Raw genomic sequence first — 27,623 nt, forward strand, 5'->3', positions numbered from 1 at the left:
TAATTATGTATTTAAAATGTTGTCTTCTCACTTGTGGATATCCTATGTCTCTCCAAGTAATAAAATATTTTATAAATAATTTTTCAGTATTTCTACGTTCTTTTTTTTTTTTTTAATCTCCCCACATTTCTTGTTTTTATTAGTACTAATTATTTTGTGGTTTGTTCTATTGTGAATGGACTCCACTTTTTCCAATGCATTTTAATTGGTTATTGTTGGCTATTTTATTTTATATGGAGCCACTTGTTATCTTTATTAATTCTTCTGTTAAATAATATATTTGGTACAATGTCTTTAAAAGAAACCCCTTGCAATTTGAATCTGGCTATATAACATGAGTATGGATACGATATTCTCAGTATTCTGTGATATCATCAGATGAGATATATATTGATAGTATTCTGAGAAAAATCCACTGTCCAATTTCTACATTTCAGAGACTTGTTATGAGGATCTTGAATATGCTGAATGCCGTTTGGGCATCTGTTCAAGTGATCACGCTTTTTCTTAAGATAGATGCACCGATTAGAGCTGGATGGCCTCTTTTTGGTCTCATTTAGACGACATCATGAATGACAGACCCTTTTAGATTGTTAAGAGACTCAGAGGACATTTTGATTGTGGTTTCACCTTTGGAGGGGCAAGGCATAACTATGCCCAAAGTGTTCCTTGAGGCTGTTCAGGGGAATCTGGTCAGCCTGGACCAATGAGCCCTGCTTGTCAAGAGACCAGGAGGACAGAACCCACCACAAGGAACCAGTGAGAGGGTTGGTGATTAACAGGTGTCCAGGAAGGCAAAGTTACTGCCTTGCCTTCATCCTGAGCTCAAACTTCCTTAAACCAACAGTAAACCAACAGTGGTGTCTGGGGGTGATCTCATGATCAAAACCCATGCTTGTTTTCCGCGAAGGAGCTTGCCAAGCAAGAGCTGTCCTCCCGGAAGCTGCTCCAGGTAGTTCAGGGACGTTCTTGGCGGGAAGGCACTGCGCCTTAAAAGCTTACTTTGCGCTGGGACAATGGCCTGTCCGAGAAGGCACAGGGATCCCGGGCGCCGTGCTCCTCCTCCCCGGAGCCTGGCCAGGGGGGCCCGCGCAGCCCGGGCCGCCAGCCCAGCGCCCTCGGAGGGCGCTGCCTCCCCTGAGGTCTCGGAGCCGCGGCTCGCGGGGCGGGAAGAGGATTCCCTCCACGGGGACGGGTCCCGGGTCAACTCCTCCCCCGACCTTGGGCCCGCCCCCGGCTGGAGGCTCTGCCCCACTCCCCGGAGACCTCCGCCCCCGTGGCCGCCCGGACCTCCCTCCCGGCGGGGAGCGCAGCCACCTGCGCCCGGGAGGGAGTGGGGAGCTCCGGCTGCAGCGCAGGTAGCGGGCTGGCCGCCGGGGACGGGGCGGGGCCCACGGGGAGGCAGCGGGCCCCGCGGCCACAGAGGCGTGCGGGGCGAGCGGGGCTCTGAGAACAGGAAAGCACCGCGCCGGCCCGGGCAGCCCGACCACAGGTGGATCTGGGGGGGAAACGCGAAGAACGTGAGGCTGGACTCGAGGGAGAGCGTGAGGGGCGCGCGAGAACCCACGACGGGGAGAGGCGGGGAGCTGGAGGGGAGAACCCACCTGATGGCGGCCGCGTCGCGGGGTCCACGGAGGGAACAGCTGCTCAGGGTGGACTCTCCAGGGCAGGTTGGCGGAGCTGGGGTCCCTGCTCCTCAAAAGGCACCTGCCAGGTGTTCTCTGTAAGGAGGAGGCGCAGATAAAATCACTGAGGAATAGAGAAGTCCTACCAGCAAGCAGTTCAACTTGCTCCAGAACAGCCTTGCTCTGTACCCCAGCAGTTTCTGTACCCCTTGGTAAATTCTTCCTACGAGAAATGTAAAAGAATAAAAATAGAAATAAATTGCTTTTAAATTTTATTATTTTTAGGATGGTAATTGGGCATTAGCCTTGAAGTAGCCTTTGTGATGGCATTGAAATTGTGGTGTTTTTGTTTGTTTGTTTGTTTGTTTAAGATTTTTTGAAAACCTGCCAAATCCTCGTGGATTTTAATGTCTCCAGTTTCTTGGTGATTGCATAGGTGCTTTCAATGCCGCTTAAACATATTTATGATTCACACTGCTCCAGTATAACTAGAACAACCTCAGAGTTCTTCTATGCAGGCCCAGAAGATGAGATGCTCCGTGTTCCATGTTATGTAAAAATGCTAAAACTGAGGAGTAAATTGTAGTCTTGCCATACTGCCTACATGGTTCTAAGTTCAACTTCTAATTCCTTTCCCCAGATCCTGAATGCTTATCCTTGTAACACCACGACTTTTTTGTTCTGTGTTACAGGCCCAGGATCACAGCTGCTGCCTGGACACTTGCTCAGTCTTGATATTGGAGCATTATTATGCATTGCATTCAAGCTTTGCTAAAGGTGGGTAGTAACGTTGACAGATTTTCAGGATTTGCTAGAGCCGAAGTGTCAAGTTTTGACAGATAAATGATGGTGCAAGTTATTCGTGCCATATTGATTTTTATTACATTATCAAAGATAATTGTTTTTAAATGGGAAAATTGAGAGACATATTAGCTTTCAAAGATAATCTACTCTTTATGAATATATTGATGTGATGTCTGGCATGTGAAAAATTACTCTCATTCGTCTTGGTCCTTTTTTATTATTATTGTTGGGAACAAAAAAAAAGTGCAAAGTAAATTATTCGATTTGGTGATCTCTAATACCAGCTTAGTAGAGCTATGAGCAGAGATTTTGGTCACATCACCTAATAGGATGGCATCATCCAGCACTGCCCTTTTTCAACTGTGTTTTTACTAGCCTAAATTTTTGTGCAAATATTCTTTGAAAAGTAACTTTTATCTGTCAAATTCTAAATATTTGAAAATCGCTAGTTATTACTAATAGTTTGATAAAAAGTAAAGATTTGAAAGTAAAAAATATACTTTAGATTACATAAGTGTAAATCATATAAAGTTTTGATGTAAAAATGTTTTAGCATTTTAATAATTTCTGTAATATTGGTGCTCCTAACCTAGTCACTTCCAACTCTTTAAAAAACAAAACAAAACAAAACATAACAAGGAACTCTTGGTTTGTTTACCCCTTGAATCAATAATATGAGAGATTGTATCTAACAAACTCTCTTCCCTGGGTAATAGGAAACAAACAGTCATCCATTACAGGGTTAATAGGAGGTTTCCATGGGGCTTTCAGACTAATTCACAGAAGGCCCCTGACCACTTTGGGGGTACCGGGAGGGTCAGGAACCTCAAGCTGGCAGTATTACTCTTTTGAACTGAAATCAGGATCAGTGAACATTACATTCCGACCATGGACTTTGACCTGGTTTGTTTCTTCACTTTTCCCTTTACCAGCATTATGGCCTTAAGAACTCTCTCTAACCCTCAGTTTTCTTTTCTGAAATTGGGGGTTACAGTAATGCCTTCCTGAAAGTTTTCTTATGAGTATTAAATGACACAGTGCACATATAAGCACAGTAGGTTCCTGGCATATAGCAGGCAGCCAGAAAAATGCTAGCCACTGTTATTATCCATTTCCCCTTCTCTCTGAGGATGATTACACCCTGTGGAGAGCTTTATGTTTATTGGCCATTTCTGGCCAAAGAACACAAAACCCCAGGTTAATGTCATAGACTGATAGCATAAAGGCTGAATTTTGCCTTCAGATATGTTTATTTGGGTCAGCTCAGTACTTTCATTGAATGCTTTAAAATTATTTACCAATGTTCTAAAATTAGTAAACTTTAAGTCCTAATTTCTCCTGAAAAACAAGAGGACAAGGCAAGGCAGGGCTTGCAACTGCCAGCACTGAAGCCAGATGTGGTTTTCCACTTTGGATGAGATATATACTCTCCACTTTGCCACAATGCCTCCATTCCCTTTTATTTCTTCTAGATGTGCTTCACTCGTGTATTTTACCTCCACTGCCCCTGAAGATATTTTCAAATTGTGATTTCTGATTCAGAAATTTTTGTGGCCATAGCTATAACCCAACTTGGATGCTTTTTAGAAAAGGAAAAGAGTAATCCTGTGTTACGATTTACAAAGCATCTCCTCCTAAAACTCATTTTGATACTTATATCAGTTCTGAAAGTAAGTTCAGACATACATCATTATTCCATTTTATAGCTGTGGACAATGAAACTTCTAGTGTTCTTAAGGTTCTCACTAATGCCAGTTTTTAAATATGGAGAAATTTCCTAGGAAAAGATAGCATTTCTTTTGGTTCCAGCATTTATTTTTAGCAACTACTTTTATCCCTACAATTACAAAATGATAAAATGAGTGGTAGAAAAAAGAATACATGTATAAAGTACATAAGAAGACTTTCCCTCTCTCTTTACAAAACATTATAAAGTAAATTAAAGGGAACAAAACATTGGTTATTCCTTATTCAGAAAGGCCATATATATAAACAGACAACATCTGTTTTAAACCATGCTTTGTTATCATTTGAAAAGCAGAAAGGGTATGTGTCCAGTTCATCTAGTCTGTAGTTAAGCTAGACCAGAGTTTCTGTGAATCCAAGTTTTAAAGTTCTGTGAAAAAGGAGATACCTTTATTTGGTGATTGGACCCGTTGTCTCTGGAAGCTTGTTTTACATGGCAAACTTGCATTTTGTAGGCTTTATTTTCTTACTTTCATAATCATACCAAGAGAATGATCTATAGAATAAATTAATCTGATGTAGTTTATTTGTGAATGTAGCAACTATATGTGACTATGTAGGAGAAAAGTTCAAGATGGCCAAGCAGAAAATTGGGGAAAACATCTAAACAAAGATATCAAGGAGGTACTGAAGTAGAAAAGCGCTTACAATACTCTAAGAAAAATTAAAAGGCAGTTGAGGCTGAAGTCACTATTAATGGTGAAGAAAAACATAGGGTGGGTTAAGGGAGATCAGAAAGGGCCAAATCATTCTGGGTCTGGAGGACATGGTAAGAATGTGGGTTTTGAAGGATTTTTGTCAGGGAAATAATGTGACCTGATTTCTGTGTTGAGATCCTTCTAGCTTTATGTGGAGAGACACAAGTTCTGTAGCTGACTTGCTGATGTTCTTCCATGGTAGGCAAGAGCTTCTGAATATAACGTAAACCTTATTTAATGCAGTTTAAGCAGTTTGGCACAAGGGAAGGATCTTTTAATAATATTCTACAGTAAATATATATAAAATGTTTTTAAAAATAAGAATGTCAGTATTCAAATATTGTTTGGTTTTGACAAAAGCCATCTGCTGCTTTCTTAGTGTGTTTTATATCATGGGTATAATGGGAAATTGCATTTCATTGAGAAATGGTGTTGTCTGAATGTGTTCTGGGAAAGTTAACAATTGAGTTTGATTAAAGATTGTATTATATTAGAAAGGAAAAATGTGTTCATGTTCATTTATGAAGTGGTGATCCCTAAATAGGGTTTCTAGCCCCTTCTACTAATAAATTTGGTCATTACATCTAAAGTATTATGAATTACTTGGAAAGAGTGATTCTTTTCTGTCATTAATTTATCTATTCTCCTCAAAGATTAGATGAGTTAAGAATTAAATGTTAGAAGTATGAGGACCAATTAATGCAAACTACCAAAAAAATCAGTTTTCTTTTTCTGTTTTTTCCTTTTATGATATTATTTATAGAAAATTGCCCATTTAATTAGTTTTTAAGTTTATTGATATAAAATTATATCCCTTAATAATCATTTTAGCTGTAATTTGTTAGTCTCTTCATCCTTAATGTTGCTCACCTGTACTTATTCTTGCTTTCTTTTTTCTTGATCAGTCTTAACACAGTTTGTCAATTTTTTAAGAAACTCCCTTTGAAGAACTGTTATCTTTATCAATCCTCTAATCAGTCTTATATCTTATAATGTCTTTCTTTAATTTCTGCTCTTTCTTTTTTCCAAACATAATTTTTAGCCTTCTTTCCTTTCCAATATATAATTTGAGGCTATATGTTTTCCCCTGTATACTGCTTTAGCTGCCCCACATTTTGATGACTAGTATTTTCATTATTATTAATTTTTAAATTGAGGCATTGACATATATTATATTAGTTTCAGGTATGCACATAATGATCCCATATTTGTATATATTGTGACATTATCACCAAAATATGTCTAATTGACACTCTTCAGCATACACAGTTACAGAATTTCTTTTCCTTGTAGTGAGAATTTTTAAGATCTATTTTCTTAGAAACTTTTAAATATGTAATACAATATTATTAAATCTAGTTGCCATGCTGTACATTGCATCCTCATGACTTATTTATTTGCTAACTGGCAGTTTGTACTTTTTGACTTCCTTCACCCATTTTGTTCCCACACCTCTAATCTCTACTCTGTATCTGTGAGCTTCTTGTTGTTTTTTCTGTATTGTCTTGTTTTAGATTCTATATATAAGTGAAATAGTATTGTATTTGCCTTTCTCTGTCTGACTTATTTCACTTAGCATGATACTGTCAAGGTCCATCTATGTAGTTACAAATGGCAAGGTTTTGTTATTTTTTATGGCTGAACGTTATATATAAATATAAACAAATTTATATGTTATTAATATATATTAATATTAATTAATATAATACAAATATATTATATCTTACATTTTCTTTATCCATTCATCCTTTGAAAGCCACTTAGGTTGTTTCCATATTTTGGCAATTATAAATAATGCTGCAGTGAATATGGGTTGCATTTATCTATTCATGTTGGTGATTTTGTCTTTTTTGGATAAGTACTCAGAAATGGAATTGTTAGATCATATAAAAGTTAGATTTTTAATGTTTTGAGCAACCTTCTACTGTTTTCTGTAGTGGCTGCAATTTACATTTCAACCAATAGTTTACAAAGTTTTTCTTTTTTTCACATTCTCTCCAACACTTGTTATTTCTTATCTTTTTGATGGTCATTCTAATAGGTATGAGGTAATATCTCATTGTGATTTTGATTTGCATTGCTCTGATGATTAGTGATGTTGAGCATCTTTTCATGTACTTGTTGGGTATCTGTATGTCTCCTTTGGAGAAACGTCTATTCAGATCCTCTGCCTATTTTAAATCAGATTATTTGTTTTGGGGTTTGTTTTTTTTTATTTCTTTGCTTGTGTGTGTGTGTTTTTGTTTTGTTTTGCTTTTTTGCTTTTGAGTTGTGTGAGGAGTTCTTTATATATTTTGGATATTAACCTACTGAATGGTTATACATATAATTTGCAAATATATCAGATATATGATTTGCAAATATTTCCCCCCATTTAGTAAGTTTCCTTTTTATTTTATTTATAGTTTTCTAGCTGTGCATAAGGATTTAAATTTGATGATGACTTGTTTATTTTTGCTTATGTTGGTGGTGCTTTTGATGTTATATCTTTTAAAAAAAAATTATTGTCAAGACCAATGTAAAGGAGCTTACTGCCTCTGTACTCTACTAGGAGTTTTATGGTTTCAGGTCCTATATTCAAGTCTTTATATTTTGAGTTAATTTTTGTGTCCAGTTTTATTCTTTTGCATGTGACTATCCAATTTCCCAAAACCATTTATTAAAGAACCTGTCCATTTCCCATTGTATATTCTTGGCTCCTTTGTCTTGAATTAATTGACTGCAATTTATAGGTTTAACATTGATCTCTGTATCTGTTTTTATTCCACTACTACGCTGTTTTGATGACTGTAGCTTTGTAATATAGTTTGAAATAAGGGAGCATGGTTCTTCCAACTTGGTTTTTCTTTCTCAAGATTGCTTTTTTGGCCAAGACCGGTTTGGCTCAATGGATAGAGCATCGGCTTGGGGACTGAAGGGTCCCGGGTTCGATTCCAATCAAGGGCATGTACCTTGGTTGCGGGCATATCCCCAGTAGGGGGTGTGCAAGAGGCAGCTGATCGATGACTCTCTCTCATCGATGTTTCTAACTCTCTATCTCTCTCCCTTCCTCTCTGTGAAAAATCAATAAAATATATTTTTAAAAAAAGATTGCTTTTTTGCTTATTCTAGGTATTGTATGGGGTTATTTTAAGATTTTTTGTTATATACAAATTTTAGGATTGTTTGTTTTATTTCTATGAAAACTGTCATTGGAATTTTAATAAGGATCACATTTAATCTATAAATTGTTTTGAGTAGGATAAGCATTTTAGCAATATTAATTCTTTTAATCTATGAGTATAGAACACACATGTCAAACACAAGGCCTGCGGGCCAAATCCGGCCCGCCAGGCCTTGCAATGTGGCCCGCACCGCGCTGTCATCACTGCACTCTGCTGCATTCCATCACAATGACTCCCGGTGACATAGGAGGCTTGTGATCTCGCCGGCCGCCTCGCCGGCCACCGTACTTGCTATCTATTACGCATGCGCATAGATAACAAGTCACGCGAAATTCAGGAGGTGTGACCTATAGTCCGGCATCCGATGTGGTTGTGCGGGTGGCAGAGCAGAGGAGAGAGTGAGTGTGCGAGCATAAAAAATACACAGCAGAAGCTGCCAGTTCCTGGCATAAAGTGCAGGCATAAAAATTGCAACAGAATCTGCTATCTGTACCCAGCCAGGCATTTATTGACTGACTTTTTTTTTCTCCACTCCATCTGCCAAATCAAGCTATCCCTGTGCAGTTTTCAACTTTTTCCTTCTAACGCAGATTTCCAATAAACTACATCTTTTACTGCCAATATTGATCCCAAAATGTCCAGGAAAAGAAAAGTTGACGGTGAAGGCAGACAATCTAATGACAAATGGGAAAATGAATACATGTTTGTGCTTAGAGAGGGCAAACCAGTGTGTATATTGTGTTATGAGACAGTGTCGGTAATGAAAGAGTACAATATACGTCGTCATTTTGACACCAAACATAATGTTAAGTATGGCAAATATACTTTGGAAGGAAAGCATAAAATTTTTAAAGAACTAAAAGGCAAACTACAATCACAGCAGCAAATGTTTACAAAGGCTACAGCGAAAAATGATGCTGCAGTGAAAGCAAGCTTTATAGTGGCTGAAGAAATTGCCCGTACTTCAAGGTGTTTTTCAGAGGGTACCTTTTTGAAGCAATGCATGCTAAAAGTGTGTGAGCAAGTATGCCCAGACCAGATACAGAGTTTTCAAAATGTCAGTTTGTCAAGAAACACCATTGCAGATAGAGTTCAAGAACTCTCAGGAAATCTATCATCACAGCTGGCCGAACAGGCATGCAGTTATCTCGCTTTTTCACTTGCTATCAATGAAAGCACAGACAACACTGATACAGTGCAGCTGTCCATCTTTATACGTGCTACGAAGACCGACCTCTCTGTCACTGAGGAACTTTTGGATGTAGCTGCCATGCATGGGAGGATGACTGGTAGAGATATATTTGAGGCTGTGGAGAAATCTATAAATAATTTTAAATTACCCTGGGAAAAGTTGGTGGGCTAACTACCGATGGCGCACCTTCAACGTGCGGAGAAAAGAAAGGCTTGGTTGGACTAATGAAGGAAAGAATGCAAAAAAGTCACTGCCACACACCCTTGATTACTTATCATTGCATTATCCACCAAGAGGCTATGTGTGGAAAAGTTCTGGACATGAATGACATAATGACCACAGTCATTAAAACTATTAACTTTATACGGGCACGTGGCCTGAATCATCGCCAGTTCCAGCAGTTTTTACAGGAGGTGGGTGCAGAGCATGGAGACGTGCCATACCACACAGAAGTAAGATGGCTGAGCAAGAGCGCAGTCCTCAAAAGATTTTTTGAGCTCAGAGAACAAATTGCTCTTTTCATGGAAAGTAAAGGAAAGCCCTTGCCTGAACTGTCGGATCCCGCCTGGCTATGTGATTTTGCTATGATGTGTGACATATGCGAGCATCTCGCCCAACTGAATCTGAAGCTGCAGGGACGCAAACAAGTCATCACGAAGATGTCTGACATGATCACAGCATTCCAGCGTAAACTTCAACTATGGAAGTCCCAACTGGAACAGGACAATCTTGCCCACTTTCCCGTTTGTTTGAGTATCTCAACCACTATTTCTGGTACTTTTCCTTGCAGTCGGCTGGCTACCAAAGTTAGCCGTTTACTAAGTGAATTTGAGCGGCGCTTCTCTGACTTTAGAACACAGCACTCAGGCTTTGACATCTTTGCCAATCCTTTTACAGTTGATGTCAACAATGTGCCCCATCACCTTCAGATGGAGATAATCGAGCTTCAGTCTGACAGTGGCCTGAAATCAAGGTTTCAGGATGTTGAAATTGAGGACTTCTACCCTCTACTGCCCCCTGACTCAATGCCAGAGCTCCGACTTCATGCTGCCCGTATTCTATCCATGTTCGGGAGCACCTATTTTTGTGAACAGATGTTTTCAATAATGAATCTGAACAAAAACAAGCACAGATCACGCATTACCGATGACAACCTCCATGCTGTTTTGCGGGTTGCTACAGCCCAAGAAATAAAACCGAACATTGACTCATTGATCCGGGGAAAACGGTGTCAGACATCTAGCCAGAAAACAAAACAATGAGCATTTTAGGTACGTTCCAATATTACTGTTTTGCTTGATACCAATATTACTGTTTTGCTTGATAGCATGTGAGTTGGTTAACAGCACTGCTAAGGAAAAGATTGTTTCACTCATTTTAAATTCACATTTCTGGTTAACATTGTCAGTTTATGACTGTTCAGTAAACCATTCGGCCCGCGATTTAGGCTGGATTTTAGATTTTGGCCCCTTCTCTGATTGAGTTCAACACCCCTAGTATAGAACATCTTTCAGTTTATTTGTGTCTTCAATTTCTTTCATCATGTCTTATAGTTTTCAGTGTATAGTTCTTTCATTTTTTTTGTTAAATTTATTCTTATGTATTTTTATGCAATTGTAAGTGGATTGTTTTCTTAATATCTATTTTTAATAGTCTGTTATTAGTGAATAGAAATGCAAATTGTTTTGTATATTGATTTTGTATTTTTCAACTTTACTGGATTCATTTATGAATTCTAATAGTTTTTTGATGGACTTTTAAAAATTTTCTATATATATTATGTTATCTGCAAATAGCTATAGTTTTACTTCTTCTTTTTCAATTTTGATGCCTTTTATTTCTCTTTCTTGTATAATTGCTATGTCTAGGACTTTCAGTACTATGTTGAATAAAAGTGTAGGAAGGGGCAGCCCTGTCTTGTTCCTGATTATTGAGGAAAAACTTTTAGCTTTGAACTGTTGAACATGATGTTAGCTATGGACTTGTCATACATGGCCTTTATTATCTTAAAGTATGTTTCTTCTATATCCATTTTGTTGAGAGTTTTTGTCATAAATGGAGGTTGAGTTTTATCAAATGCTTCAGTATCTGTTAAGATGATCATATATTTTTTATTTTTCATTTGTTAGTGTGGTGTATTGCATTAATTAATTTGGGGATGTTGAAATTATCATTTTAAGTTTGCTTTAAAATTGTCATTATGCTTCCTCTTTGACTCTTGCATTATTTAGGAGGGCTTTTAAAAATATTCTATTGTATAGATTCTTAAAAACTTACCTTTCATTTTTTATTTTTATTTTTGCTTTTTAAATTTATCTTTATTGTTGAAAGTATTTCAGATGTCCCTTTTTGTAGCTGGAACCTGAGCTCCAGCCCCGCCCCAAGTCTTTACCACACTATTGTCTGTGTCCATGGGTTATGTATATCCTATATAAAAAAAGGCTAATATGCAAATCAACCGAATGTTGGAATGACAGGTTGCTATGACAGGCCCTGACCACTAGGGGCCAGATGCTCAACAGGCGTTGTGTCGCTCAGCCAGAAGCCCTCATGACTGGCTGGGCTCATGACTGGCCTAGCTGGGCTCATGATTGGAGAGCACAGTGGCCTTTCCCACCTCCACACCAGTGCTAAGGATGTCTGACTGACAGGGTGCAGGCCTAAGTCGTCAGTTGCACATCTCCCAAGGACTCCCGGACTGCGAGAGGGCACAGGCTGGGCTGAGGGATCCCTGTGAGTGCACAAATTTCATGCACTGGGCTTCTAGTATGCATATAAGTTCTTTGGTTGATCTCTTCCTACCCACCCCCCCACCGCCCACCACATTCCCTCTGGGATTCAACATTTTGTTCTATGTTTCTATGTCTCAGGATCTGTTTTGTTCATCAGTTTATTTTGTTTTTTAGATTCCTGTGGGGAAACACAGGACTTGGTTGGAAAGTCTGTAAGAAGGAGTCTCTGAAAGGTTGGGGGACTTTTAAGGGGAACTTCGGCAACAGCCCTGGCCTTGACTTTTCCAAAGAAGTCCAAGTCCCTGGGTGTTTTGCTAAAATCTCTGTGTTTAGTCTTTAAGACCTGACCTTGTGGAAGCATATGCTTTTTCAAGGATACTTACCCTGCTGAGAGGTTAATTTTAGTTCAAGCTGTTGTTACAATAAAAGCCTAACAAGGCAGGTAATTAAGGCTGTTTAGGTGCCTCCTTCCAACCAGCCCCTTAGCCTCTCTTTCACAGAAATACTATGTGTCAGAGTAATCAATTCATCTGTGGTCAGTCCCAGCAATTCCACATATGAACAAGAACATGTGATTCTTATCTTTCTCTGACTGGCTTATTTTTCTCAGCATAATAATGTCCAGGTCCCTCCATGTTGTCTATTTAACTGTGTTGGAGTTATAGATTCTCAGGGAGAGTATCTATTTACTAGAGGCCCGATGAATGAAATCCATGCAAGAGTAGGCTTTCCTTCCCCCAGCTATTGGCACCGGCTTTCTTCTGGCACCCGGGACCCGGGCTTCCCTCCGGCTGCTGGCAGGCACCCATGATCCACTTCCCTCACAGCCCTGGCTTCATCTGGAAGGTCTGGAAGGATGTCTGGAAGGACATTTGGTCTTATTAGTATATTATGCTTTTATTATTATTGATTTTTTGTTATAAGATCTCATGTATATTCCATTATATCCATTAAATTTTCCTTGTTAATTTTGTTATTTAAATTTTATTTATTTTTACAAATTCTTTTGTCCACTTGATCCAGGAATTACTGAGATATGTGAAAATCAGCCACTAAAATTGTGAATTTCTCCATTTTTTCCTGTATCTTTTTTTTATTTCCTGTATCTTAGTTCTTATATTTTGGGATTTAGTTAGAGCTTTTATATTGATTTTTTACAGAGAGGAAGAGAAAGGGATAGAGAGTTAGAAATATCTATGAGAGAGAAACATCAATCAGTTGCCTCCTACACACCCCCTACTGGGGATGTGCCAGCAATCAAGGTACATGCCCTTGACCGGAATCAAACCTGGGACTCTTCAGTTCGCATGCTGACACTCTATCCACTGAGCCGAACCAGCCACAGAAATAATTTTATTCTTCTTTTCCAGTTTGAATACCTTGTATTTATTTATTTGACTGCCAGTACTGTTTGGGATAGAAATTGCTAAAGTAGGTATTCTTGACTGGTTCTGATCTTAAAGAAAAGGCTTTCAGTTTTCACCACTGTGTATGATGTTAGCTGAAGTTTTTCAGTATATGGTCTTTCTTACTAGGTATAATCAGGTAGTTTCTTTCTATTTTTACTTTGAGTGTTTGTTGTTTTATCTTGAAATGTGTTTGAATTTTATCAAATGTTTTCTTCTGCATCAATTTAAATTATTTGTTTTTTGCCTTCAATTAGTTATTATGGTGTATTACATTGATTTTCATACAATAGAAGAATTATTTCATTTGAGGAAAATCCCATTTGTTCATTGTATATTATCCTTTTAATATGCTATTGAATTAAGTGAGCTGGTATTTCTTTTTATGGATTTCTGTATCAGTGTTTTATGGGGATATTAGTCTGCAGTTTTCTTTTTCTGTAGTGTCTTTGTCCGGCTCTACTATGAGGGGAATGTTGGCCTCATCTAGTGAGTTAAGAAATATTCCCTGTCTTGAACATTTTAGAATAGTTTGAGAAGGAATGGTGTTAATTCTTTATTAAATGTGTGGTAGCTTCAACAGTGAAGCAATCTAGTCCTGGGCTGTTTTTATTCTTGTTGAGAGATTTGGGGGGAGGGGGTTGATTACTGATATAATTTTCTTAGTAGATATAGGTCTATTTAGATTTTTTATTTCTTCATGATTCAGTTTTGATAGTTTGTGTGTTTCTAGGAATTTGTCTATTTTGTCTAATTTATTTATGATGTTGGCATTCAATTGCTCATAGTATTATCTTATAATTTTTTTTTAATTTTTGTGAAATTAGTATAATAATAATGTCCCCTTTTCATTTCTAGTTTATTTGTGTCTTCTCTCTTTTTCTTAGTCAATACAGAAAGGCTTTTCAATATTGCTTCTGAAGAATCAATTCTTGATTTTCTCTATTTTTTATTCTCTATTTTATTTATCTCTACTCTAATATTTATTATATCCTTCATTTTATTACCTTTAAGTTTAATTTGTTCCCCTTATTCTAATTATAGTTAAGGTGTAAAGTCATTGATTTGAAATTTCTTTAACATGTTTTTATAGCTATAAATTTGCTGCTGAGTACTGCTTTTCCTACATCCCATAGGTTTTTCTAGGTTGTATTTTGTTGTTGTTGTTAATCCTCACATGAGAACGTTTTTTCTATTGAAGTTTAGAGAGAGTGGAAGGGAGCGCAAGAGACAGAGAGAGAAAAACTGAGGTGAGAGACACATTGATTGGTTACCTCCTGTACCCAACCTGACGGGCACTGGGGATCAAGCCCGTAACTAATGTGTACTCTTGACCAGAACTGGAATAAAACTCATAACTTTCAATACATGGGCCAACACTCTAATCACTGAGAAAACTGGCCAGAGCTCTAGGTTGTATTTATATTATCATTTACTTTAAGATATTTTCTGATTATTTTATAATTTTTGGTATGACTCATTGATTAACCATATGTTTTAATTTCCACATATTTGTGGATTTTCCAATTTTCCTTTTGCTCTTGATCTCTAGTTTAATTTCATTTTTTATTGGAAATGATACTTTGTAAGTTTTTAGTCTTTTTAAATTTATGAAGATTTGTTTTGTGGCCTAACATATGGTCTATCCTAGAGAAGGTTTCATGTACCCTTGAGAAAAATGTCTATTCTGCTTTTGTTGGGGGAGTCTTCTGTCTATTTGTATTAGAAAAAATTGCTATATAGTGGTGTTCAAATATTTTATTTTCATTCTGATCTCTGTTTCAATGGTCTATCCATTATTTAAGGTGGGGTATTGAAGTCTTGTACTATTATTGTAGAATTATTTCTCCCTTTGAGTCTCTCAATGTTTGCTTCATGTATTTTAGAGCTCTGATGTTTTGTGCATATAATTGTAAGTGTTATATTGTCCTGGTGAATTGATCCTTTTATCATTATATGATGTCTAACATCCTTTCATGCTAAAGGACTCTCTTTAGCATTTCTTGTAGGACACATGTAGTGTAAACTCCCTTATCTTTGATTTATTTGGTAAAATGTTCATTTCTTTTTCATTTTTGAAGGACAGTTTTTCCTGATGTAAAATTTTCAGATGACAAGGTGTGTTCCCCCCAGCACATTAAAATATAGGGTGTCCTAAAAATGTATACTCACTTTAATAGCTGATAATCACTAACTTAATTTGCACTTTTTTTCAGGTTTAACTCATTTGAAATAATGGGGGAAGCCAGACTAAGCTTTGAACAAAAAAAAAAAAATTTATCCTAAAGTACTACTAGACTTTTTTTTATGGGATTACATAAAAAATAAAGTTTATAGTACAAAACTGACAACAGTCAATGAATTGAGGGCACGCAAATACGGAACAAAATGATTCTTAATTCCGTTGCTTTGTGTTATCAGCAGTGCCTGGAACAGAATGCTCATCCATTGAAAACAGGCATTGACAAAACAAAGGATTCATTTCTTTAGATTCTTTAAGATAATGACAATTAGCCGGGACCGGTTTGGCTCAATGGATAGAGCGTCGGCTTGGGGACTGAAGGGCCCCGGGTTCGATTCTGGTCAGGGGCATGTGCCTTGGTTGCGGGCATATCCCCAGTGGGGGGTGTGCAGGAGGCAGCTGATCGATGACTCTCTCTCATTGATGTTTCTGACTCTCTATCTCTCTCCCTTCCTCTCTGTACAAAAATCAATAAAATATATTTTAAAAAAAAATAAATAAGATAATGACAATTAATTGTATATTAATAAACACTGACTTTATAATCATTCAAAGTGTGTATACATATTTTGTGGACACCCTGTATATTATCCCATTGCCTTCTGACTTACAATGTTTCTGTTGAGAAATCTTATTGAGGATTTCCTAAAATGATAGGAAACTTTTCTCTTGCTACTTTCAGGATTCCTCCTTTGTCTTTGCCTTTTGATAACTCTCTTCTTCTAGGACTCTTATAATAGTTATGAATTATAATGCCTGATGTGTTGCAGAAGTCCCTTAAGCTCAATTCACTTTTCTTCATTCTTCTTTTTTCTCAAGTTCACTGACTTTCTTCTTTCTATCCAAATCTGATATTGAGCCACTCTAGGAAAATTTTCAATTCAGTTATTTTGTGAAATCAGCTGGTTTCTTTTTTATAATTTTTATATTTTCATAAATACTCTCAGTTGTTTTCTCTATCTCTAGTCTCCTGTTTGATAGAATTCACTGGTAAAACCATCTGAAAAAAAATTATGTATTATTCTATTCATTTGTATCAAATATTCAACAAATTCTTGAAGAGTACCTCCTCTGTGCCTGAATTTGGAATACATTAGTGAACAACCTGGATAACATTTTCTGTGCACATGGAGCTTACATTCAATCTCATAGAGCTTGCATTCTAATAGTGTAGAAAAACAATGAATAAAACATAATAAACAAGATGATGCAGTGTATTAGGAGATAATAAGTGCTATGAAAAAAGTGCTGGTTAAGGGGGACCAGGAGTTGGGAAGCAGGAGGAGGTGGAGGGGGGCAGGAAGAGATTTTAAATAGGATGGTCTCAATAGTAATTATTGAGAAGATTGTTGATACTGATGTAAGACTTGAAGGTCATGTGGATATCTGGAGAAAGAGCATTCTAGGCAGATGGAAGAGAGAACTAAATGATCCTTCAGGAGATCATTCCTGCTATGTTTTAGAATGAGCATGAAGGCAGTTTGTTTATTTTATAAAGCAGTGCAGGTTTACAAAAGCAATCAAAATAATTGTTGAGATGAATGTCAAGATCCTAAAGTAAGATACTTTTTTTCATTATATTATGATCTTTTTTCTATCTTGAAAAAGAACCCAACAGCTGAACATATAATAAATCAATTTAAAAAGACGATTTTTCATTTTTTATATGTAACTTTGTAAGTAACTTTTCAGAATTATGGCAAATACATATGTCAAAATACTGCAAATATATATGACAGAAATAATCCCTTAGCTCACATGATTATATAATTAAGAACTTAATTATGTTTTAGTTTTTTGAGCTAGAGAATTATATTTTAGTCTGTGAATGCTAAAGGACTAGAAAAATATGAATGTTTATTGCTATATAGAAGCAATTTACTGTAGTCATGAAATAATTAGTTGTTTACTAACTGTGATGGTTTATTTTATTCTTAGAGAATAAACAACTGTATAGAGTGGGGAAAGTATAGTTTAGGTGTCAGAAAACTTGCTTCTATTTTAATTCTTAAAATTCTTTAATGTTTGACTTTTAGAAAGTCATTTAAGGCTTTATTTTACTCACTTGCTGGGAGTTTTTTTTTTTTTTTTAATGGTATTTGACTACATATATTCTGACTTCAAAATGCCTATGCTTTTTTCATTCCTGTGATTATTATTTTATAATAAAGCAGTGCACTGCTTAAAATATTTATCTGGTTGAGGACTTTTAAAAAGAAAATTGTATTTTAAATAAACTCCTGATCATGTTTAATGTTCAATTTTAATACCGCTTATTTTCTGTATCTTTTCATTATCACTTTAGAATTAATTGCTTCTTGACCTAGGATACTATAGCATTTTATGCATTTTTCTACTATTTATCGGTATTCATACTATATTATAGTTTTAAATTTATCTATCCATGAGTTTCCTATCTCTAAAATACTTTACATTCACTTGGTGTTCAGGACTTTTTAATTAAATTTTTACATCTGTGTATTTAAAGACTAATAGTTAATTTCTAATAGTTAATATAACATAAATTAAAATTGTGTTCCATAATATTACCATTTGAAAGCAATTATTCCATAGAAAAATGTTTCTAATGGTTGAAAACCCCCATTTCAGGCATTTAACAAGATTTAAGCCAGTCTTTTGGTCTAACTTTTACATTAGATAGATGGCATAAATGCTATTTGCATTACTCAAGTAGATAGATATAAGAAGTAGTTATCCTGCCATTGATTATGAAATCACTTAAGTGGATGATTATTACTGATTATTTCCTACTTTGTTGTGGTTTAATTTTTGCATTTCAGATTAAAGGCACACATCTCATAAAAATTAAGTGTTCTAAGAACTATTCATAAGTATGTTTTTATGTGGTGATATAAGTTTTAGCAGGTATTCATAGCCATTTAATTGATGATGTGCTCTTACAGATAATGCATCAGAATAAGACCCACTTTTGTTTAGATTTAAAAATTCTTTTCAGCTCTCTATAATCCTTATTTCTCTCCTATTTTTCAAAAACACTTGTTTGAAGAATTATATTGATTCCTTTTTTCAACAGCTATATTAACTTCTATTTCTTGCCAGGCAAAGAGTTAGGCATTATTAGATTTGGAACTGAACAAGGTAGATAAGATTTCTGCTGGCAGAATTAACAAATTAACATACATTTTCCCATTTAGCCAGTATTCACTGATTGCCTACTATGTGCTAGACATTGTTCTGGGAATTGTAGATACAGCAGTAAAATTAACAAAGTCTGTATGTTCTTGTCATGGGGAAAGCTACTTTTACATAGGTTGGCCAGGAAAGATTTGTTCTAAGAAAGAGTTGTCTGAGCTGACAAGGAACCAAAGGAAAAGATTAATGGAGGCCAAATAGCAGTTGCTGATGATCTGAATGAACTCACTGTGTTTGATGTACATTGCTTTGTAGTTTTTGAGATGAGAAAATTAAGGAATATATCATTGGTTCCATTTTTTATAAAGGGGGCATCAGTTAGGAAGTTTTGTGGGAGAAAGTGGATAGTAAAGAGGGAACAATTTTTTTTTACCCTCACCTGAGGATATGTTTCCATTGATTTTTAGAGAGTGTGGGAGAGAGAAAGACAGAGAGAAACATTAATGTGAGAGGGACACTTTGATTGGTTGCCTCCTGCATGAGCCTTGACTTGGGCCCCAGCCAGAGAGGAGCCTGCAACCTACGTAGGTACATGCCCTTGATCAGAATCAAACTCAGTCCTGGTCCGCAGGCCCATGCTCTATCCATTGAGCAAAACTGGCCATGGCAGAATATGACATTTCTTAGTCCTCCAGCGGCAGACCTTTGTTTTTTCCTTCAGGAGTGTGGTGGATAAACCCTAGATCACCTTTTTGGATTCTTATTACCCAAGTTACCAAAAACATTTCCAGTGGCGTACAGAGAGCTTAGCCAATGAATGGTCAGAAAAGGTGTTTCCTCTGCAGCTCACAGAGGCAGGCAGGTCTTCTGGAAAGCCGAGGCTGGCACCCTCTCCTGTCCCGCTCCTCCCCCCACCACCTGCTCAAGCCTCCCCCATAGCTTGGGCAGGGCCTTCCCCTCTCCTGCCCCCAGCTCTGATCAAGCCTGTGCCACAGCTTAGGCCTGGCCAATCCCCCTCCGTTCAGGCCCTGCTCAAGCCTCTGCCATCCCACCCTGGCCAGGGCTTCTGGGACCCCAGCAGCTCAGAGCCTACATGCAGGCCTACAGGCTCAGAGCAGCCTAGGTCTTGAGGATGTTCTCAGAGCCCAGGCCGCTGGATGCCTATGTATGCAAATTAACCTGCCATCTTTGTTGGGTTAATTTTCATACTCCTGATTGGCTGGTAGGCATAGCGGAGGCATGGTCAATTTGCATCTTTCTCTTTCATTAGTGTAGATGAGAGAAGTGTAGATACACAAGGTTAGAAAATTAAGCAAGAGACATATGTTAAAGGAACTGGTAGATTATGTTAAAGAAATTTATTCCTAAAAGCAATGTGGAAGGACCCCTTATTGGGTTTTATATAGAGAAGTGTTAAAAGAAAAAATAACTTTAAAGTGAGGATTTGCTTTTATGAAGAAGTTGAATTTTATTATCTCTAAGCATGCTAAAAAATTTTCATACCTGTGTATAAAGTAGTAAATAAAATGATTTAAATATAGACCTCTTACTTTAATCTGAAAAGAATGAATAGTAATTAATATGGGACTATATTAAACATAGAAATCAAGCCTTGCTTACAAAGCGTTATTAAATTCATATTAATCTGTTTGCAAAAAGAATTGAAATTAAAATTTTCCTTTACTCTCAGTACATTTGGTTACTGATGTATATTTTCCATCATATCAGTGAAAATATTAGATAATTTCCCATGAGTTTATGTGTGCTATTTAATCCCAATCAAATGGAGATGAAACTGTACTTTTTCTCTCCAGTGATTTAAACTTTTGAGATGCTGCCATTAATTGGAAAAACAATCATCTTTGATAACTTTCCTGATCCTTCTGATACATGGGAAATCACCGAAACAATCGGCAAAGGAACTTATGGGAAAGTTTTTAAAGTGTTGAATAAGAAAAACGGCCAAAAAGCAGCAGTCAAAATTCTGGATCCAATTCATGTAAGTAACATTGTTTTTATCATGTAATTAACTTTGTTTTTGTCTGTAAAAAGTCTGTAAGCACCTTATCTTGATTTATTTATTGCAATTTGAAGAAAATGTGGGGGGAAAGGTCTGATTGTTAGATTTCCCTTGTTTGTATATTTAATGTATAAGATAAGGCAGAAGAAATATTTGATAAATTAATAAATATATAATACAAATAAATACAGCTCACAACAGCTCAATAGTTCATTTTATATTACTTTAGGATTTTAAAAAGTTGTAATAATAAGCCCATGGGTTTAGAAGTAGTCCTCACATGTCATCAGGACCTGATCTCCTTTTCTTCTTGCATTTATTTAGGCTGCAGGAGGAATTTTTCTTAAGCCAAGCCTGGATATATTTTTTTAAATTAAATTCCGGTCCTGGCCAGTGTGTCTCAGTTTCTTGCAGCATCTTCCTGTACACTGAAAGGTTGTGGGTTCGATTGCCGGTGGGGCACATACCCAGGTAGCAGGTTTAATTTCTGGTCCAGGTGTGTGCAGGAGACAAATGACCAATGTTTCTCTCTTATATGGATCTTTTTTTTTTTCCCTCCCTCCCTCCCTCCCTCCCTCCCTCCCTCCCTCCCTCCCTCCCTCCCTCCCTCCCTCCCTCCCTCCCTTCCTCCCTCCCTTCCTTCTTTCTTTTCTTTCTTCCTTCCTATCCACCCTCCTGCCCTCCCTTTTTTCCTCTCTCTACAATCAATAAAAACACATATCCTCAGGTGAGGATTGAAAAGCATTAAATTTCATTCAGAGAAGGGAAATTAATTTTCAGGTTTGCTTAAATTGTTTCAAAGTGTTCATTTATAATCAGGTTGAGGTTCCTTGTGAAGAACTGAATTTCATGTTCTGTCTGTTTATGCAATGCCAGAATGGGATTTCCCTTTACTTTTTCTGGAATAGCAGTAGTGATAAAGAAACCTACTAAGTCTTTCTTTGCCCTGAAGAACATGAGGAGATTGACAAGATTCTGTTTTGGGGAATGTGGGCTGGCTCTTTTGGAGCATTTTTAGTTACTGGGAGGTATGTAGCCCTCCCATAGCACATGGATGAGCGGGAATGAGCTCAGTGGTCACATAATCCCCAAACTCCTATTGAAAGCCATTTCTTCAATCATATCACTCGTGCACATGTGATGGGAATGTAGCCTGGTATAAATGATGTGAGTTGTGGTGGGGGACATCAGAGTCCCAGTCCTCCTCCCAGCTCTCCCACTAACAAAACTGGAGGTCACTGCAAAAGGTTTCTGGGCCACTGTTCATCTTAAGATTGATTTTTTTTGGGGGGGGGGGAGGGAGGAGTTTAGTTTATTTCTATTAAACTCATGCTGACTATAGTGTTTCATATTATTTGAGTAAAGAAGAAAGAGTGTGGGTTGTCCTCCCAACCCCCAGTAACTAGGTAATAATGAGGAAAAATAATGAGCAGTGCTATGCTTAGTTTTAACTGATGTGGAATGTCTTCTCATTTGGAAAGTTCTTACCATTTAAACTAAGGGAAGAGAGACCCAAATTAAGCTGTAGCAAAGTGACTGTACCTCTCTCTTCTAGTCATTGCAATTAGGGATCAGGGTTCATGGTGACAAGAGAAAATATTCCAGACAGATCCAATGGTCTGATTCTATAATCAGTGTCTCTCTCCCATTCCCTACTTCTTGATGGAGAAGAACAGATGGCTTTCATAATATAGTCATGTTTGATATACTACTAACCTAATAAATCATGCTTTGTTGTATTGCTTAAATGGAACATATTGATTGCATAGCTCTAGTATGAAATTTTGCTGCTTTTATTCTTGTCATAGTACCTATGTGGTTTTCTAAGAATTATTTACTCTTCATCCATCATGTCACAAGTCAAATAAAAAAGATTTATAACCAAGAGATTATAATCTAAATAAAATAAATTTAAATGCATCCAAGCATTTCACAGAGTGAGTTTTTTTTTTTATTAAAAGGGTCTCATTATTATGGATTTTGAACTAGTACATTTTTCTCAAAAAAGTAAGGATGGAATGCGCAGGATTGGAAGGCGGCAGGCAGTGGTCTTGCAGGCTAGTCCTGGATCTTGTACTAACCAGCTCTGTGACTAACTTCTCTGAGCTTTAGTATCTTCCTCGCAGAGTAGAGCTATGGTCTAAAATTCTTCTCAGCTCTGTGATTCCATCATCTGTCTTAAAACAATGTGGACATTAAATTTTACTGTAAAACGGTATTAGAAAGCTTTCTTTTATTTATTCCTCTATAAGTTGTTTTATGTATATGTGGTTTTCTAGAAACATGACTACTAGTAAGTGGCTATTTTGAATTTTTATTGACAGAATAGCAATCAATTCGCCTTATTCTTAATGGGCCTTTAGCAAATAAAGGCTATCCACCATTTTATATAATTTAACTGAATTTTACTTTTTTGGGAGGATAGGAATTTATTGTATTTTACTTTTTTGGAAAGGTGGGAATTTATTGTATGACTGGTTTTTATAGCTTATAAATATCCTGTTTTTCAAAGAAATAAAATGAACTAGCTAAAAGTTTTTATTTTAAATTAGTGGCCCTGCCATTGAAATGCAGTTAACACTACAAAGTAAAGGAAATCATCTGCAGTAGACTTCCATATATGCTTCTTTTTAATTATATACCAAAATAGCCTTTTTAAATCCCTATTTAATTCAATTTAATTAACATAATTGGAGATGTATTTGATTAGCAGAAAAATCCCAAACTCCCTTTAAACAATGTAACAAGAAATTTCAATGGACAGTGCTGAGCACAATAAAACTATTATGACTTTGCCTTGACAAAATTAAATTCTCTGTTCAGTTTCTATAGTATGTTTCTTTGATGTTATTCACGCTTTTCTCACAGTTCTCTTCCTATGACTTTTTAAAACTAGGATATTGATGAAGAGATTGAAGCAGAGTATAATATTTTAAAAACTCTTTCTGACCATCCGAATGTGGTCAAATTCTATGGGATGTACTTCAGGAAGGATAAAATAAATGGAGATAAGCTTTGGTTGGTTCTTGAGGTAAGTGTTTCAACATTATTTTATGGGTAGAAATTTGCAGTGTGGTCTTGGAATGACTGCATGTTTATGCAACATCGATATCACAGAGCAGCTCTATTGTATTCAGTGGAATGTTGTGCCCAGTTTTGGTCTTGTCATCTTTTTTTAAATCCTCACCCAAGGATTTTTTTTTATTGATTTTTAGAGAGAGTGGAAGGGAGGGGAAGAGAGGAGAGAGAGAGAGAGAGAGAGAGAGAGAGAGAGAGAGAGAGAGAGAGAGAGAGAGAGGTGAGAGAGGCACATCATTTGGTTGCCTCCCACATGCATCCCGACCAGTGCTGGGGAGCCAGCCTGCAACTGTTCCCTTTCCTGGAATCAAACCCGGACCAATCAGTCTGGGGGCCAATGCTCTATCCACTGAGTCAAACTGGCTAGGGCAGGCCCTGTCATCTTAAGACACATTGGAAATTACAAGCCACAAAGAGTATTAAAAACTAAAAGAACAGCCCCAACCGGTTTGGCTCAGTGGATAGAGCGTTGACCTGTGGACTGAAAGGTCCCAGGTTCGATTCTGGTCATGGGCATGTACCTTGCTTGTGGGCATATCCCCAGTAGGGGGTGTGCAGGAGGCGGCTGATCGATCTTCCTAACTCTCTGTCCCTCTTCCTTCCTCTCTGTAAAAAAATACAATAAAATATATATATATTAAAATTGAAGGAACATCTCCACAATAAAAGCCTAAAAGAAACTAGGATTATTTTCCATGCAGAAGAACAAGCTTAAAAGGACTTCATTATAATATTTACTTATTCATCCATATTTTATTCAGCTAATACATGATTGAGGCTCTGAGCCAGGTGCTAGGATAGAAGAGAAAATTAATTTAAGTGAGGCTTCATTATGCAAAAATGGTGAGCTGCTGTGGTTTTTCTTTTTTTCTCTCTCTCTCTCCTTGTTGAATACTAATGACATAAATTACAAAACCAGGTATTTACGTTTAGTGGTGTGGGGGACAGAGAACAGCAGTAGAATACTGACTAAGTTGCCAGAGGAAAGCTGTAGATTCTGCCTGTTAAGTCCTGAGAATAGTTTGGACAGTTCTCTCTAATGCCGAGCTCTAGAAGGTGCCTGCTCAGGTGACTGTCCTAGGAGAATGTGGTTTTACTAATTTTCATTGAATATCATTATTCAAGTGATTTAAGAATTTTTTAAAGTTGTTATCACGGCTAGTAAAACCATTATTGACCACTGTGATATCATATGTTTATTGTGTTCATTATGATTTTAATAGCATGTGATTCTTCTTCTTCTTCTTTCAGAATGTTCTGTTGGTTTTCCTGCAGTGGCACAATAATCATTTATAAAGTACATTGTTTCCTTACTCAACATCATATTTTTATTATGAATTATAAAGGATTATAGAAATAATGGATGATAATTGTAGAATATACTTGAAACTATCAGAACCATTCTTAACATTTAACATATATCCTTTACCTTTTTCTGCACGTTTAAATGATTGAAAATATCACTTATCAAATTATCCTATTTTTCACTTAATGCAATTTTAAATAGGCTTAATTGCTTTTTTACCCTTTCCAAATAAATACACATTAAAAAGCAAGTAGAACCAAAAGGCCTAAAATGTAAAGCAATAATAGTGTATTTCCCATTTAGTGGGGCCACCTTCTCCTGAGCAGGTCTGTGCTTTTGATGTGTTGGTTGATGTACCTGGAAATGTATGACTGAGCATCTCTGCTCTTTATTTTTTTTAAAATATATTTTATTGATTTTTTACAGAGAGGAAGGGAGAGGAATAGAGAGTTAGAAACATCGATGAGAGAGACATTGATCAGCTGCCTCCTGCACACCCCCTACTGGGGATGTGCCTGCAACCAAGGTAAATGACCTTGAATGGAATCGACCCTGGGACCTTTCAGTCAGCAGGCTGACACTCTATTCACTGAGCCAAACCGGTTTCGGCCATCTCTGCTCTTTAATGTAGTAACCCATGCTCTGCATTTTAGCAAGGTTATTATTTGCACTTCTGGAACCAGTGCCCTGCTCCATTCTGGAGGCCTGTCGTGCATCTCACCTCGATATATGTCTCTGCTGCTCCCCTGGGTAGAATCCATCATTTTCTGGGTCTCTTCACCTCCACGTTGCAACTTGATTTCCATGTTTTGCACATCATGTAATGAATGGTATGCACCTTACTCTCACTATTTGCTACAGTGATGTCATTACATCTTGAGTCTCTGTAAGGAACAAAACCTCCAGTCTCTTGCTGGGTGAGTGTGTGAGGAGTACCATGCAGGCTCTGGATGTGGATGGCTTGTATGTGGGTTAAGAGGGATCAAGTGTTTTGATTAGAGACTTCCAAAGGACTCCTTGTGTTCTGCATCGCTCCTTCCTACTCCACCTCTACTTTACCTGTGACTCAGTCCTGTCCGGGCTAATGTGCTAACGCAGCACGTTAGTTTGTGGCTTCCTTTGCATTGCTACACCAGTTACCATTAGTTATCTGATTTCCACATTGAAACACTTTGTTGAACCTCTTGTCCACGGCTCTCTCTTTTGTTGTTCTCTATTTTTCTTGTGATTTATACTTTTTATTCCTTTGCTAGCATTCTAATGGAGATTCATAAGGGAAAGGAAAAATTTATGTTTAATCTTCCACCTTCAATTGAACCATGGAGGCTTTCAAAACTGTAAAATAATATTTTCAAGAGCCTTTCCAAAATTTGAAACTGTGTATTATATTATTATATAAAAGTTTAAAAATTTTAATTAACCAGCTGTGTTATTTAGAAATAGGCAAATTATTAGGATTTCAGAATTATTTTGTACTTCTCAATTAAGTTTTAAATAGCTTTATTTTTTAGTTAAATCACACAGGAAAGCAAAGCAAAACTTAATTACCTAAGTAATACAATGTAAATTATGAATTTAAACCATTTTGCCTTAAATTAATGGAAATTTTTGAAAGGCTTACTTCATGTTTGTGTTTGTATATTTGAGATGTAATGCTGTGTAAATCCTTAGTGTAGTCTTGAATAAAATTTCATATCTTTGTATCCTTCAAAACATTTTCAATAATTGCATCTTTACTTTTTTCCATGTAGAATCATTGGCAGATGATTAGGCATTGTAATGTAGGCCTAAATGGGCAAGGACACGATATATAAATCTTTGCCTTTAAAAATACTGAATGAGATTAGTCATTGTCTTTTATGATAATCCTATACTGACATTCACTATTATCACGTGGAATTAGGTAAGAGTTGAGACTCCTGATCATAGTTAAATGTTCTTTTCAGAGGACAGAAAAGATTGATTAAAATGGTTTTGGAACATCCAGTAAAGTGAAGCAGCTTCCTGATATAATGAATCAATAGAGACTTAACAGCTTCTTTGAGGTTTGTCCTTATATTTTATTATCAGATGTGGTATTGGAAATATCTCTAAATAGCTTGAGAAAAAAAGAATAAATAATAGTTTATTATAATAGGATTTCAGAAATCTAGTCTATCTGAACTTACAAAGAGGGGGAAAGGGGTAAAGAAAGCAAGAAGCTCACTGATATAAGGTAATTAAATTGCATATGTAAATCAATTACACATTACATATACACATAAGTGGCCAGATGTATAATTACCTGATTTATAAACATGAATGGTGCAAATGCTGCTTTAGAGGAACTTTCAGAAAATTGGCTTGTGGCATCAACACTTTATTCTGCAAAATGACTGCTGATTATACCTATTATTGTAATAAAGCCCAAGTGAATTATTTTGCATGAGGATACCAAAAGAGTGGCATCAAAGAGGCCATGCTAACAACGCTTGGTTTCTAATGTGAATCTACATA

The 27,623-nt window shown here is 36.7% G+C and overlaps 1 protein-coding gene across 1 annotated transcript in view; it reads left to right on the forward strand.

The window, feature by feature from the left end:
* Positions 1-1,282: 1,282 nt before the first annotated feature.
* The window catches only part of MYO3A (myosin IIIA), a 186,685-nt gene continuing 160,344 nt past the window's right edge, over positions 1,283-27,623 (forward strand). The window contains exons 1-4 of the mRNA XM_084867969.1: positions 1,283-1,358; positions 2,318-2,402; positions 20,538-20,722; positions 23,640-23,774. Coding sequence (XP_084724095.1) covers positions 20,555-20,722; positions 23,640-23,774 — 303 coding nt within the window. The 5' untranslated portion in view covers positions 1,283-1,358; positions 2,318-2,402; positions 20,538-20,554. The remainder of the gene's footprint in view (positions 1,359-2,317; positions 2,403-20,537; positions 20,723-23,639; positions 23,775-27,623) is intronic.

The sequence above is a fragment of the Pipistrellus hanaki genome (assembly GCF_964339955.1).
Source record: "Pipistrellus hanaki genome assembly, chromosome: 1".
NCBI lineage: Eukaryota > Metazoa > Chordata > Mammalia > Chiroptera > Vespertilionidae > Pipistrellus > Pipistrellus hanaki.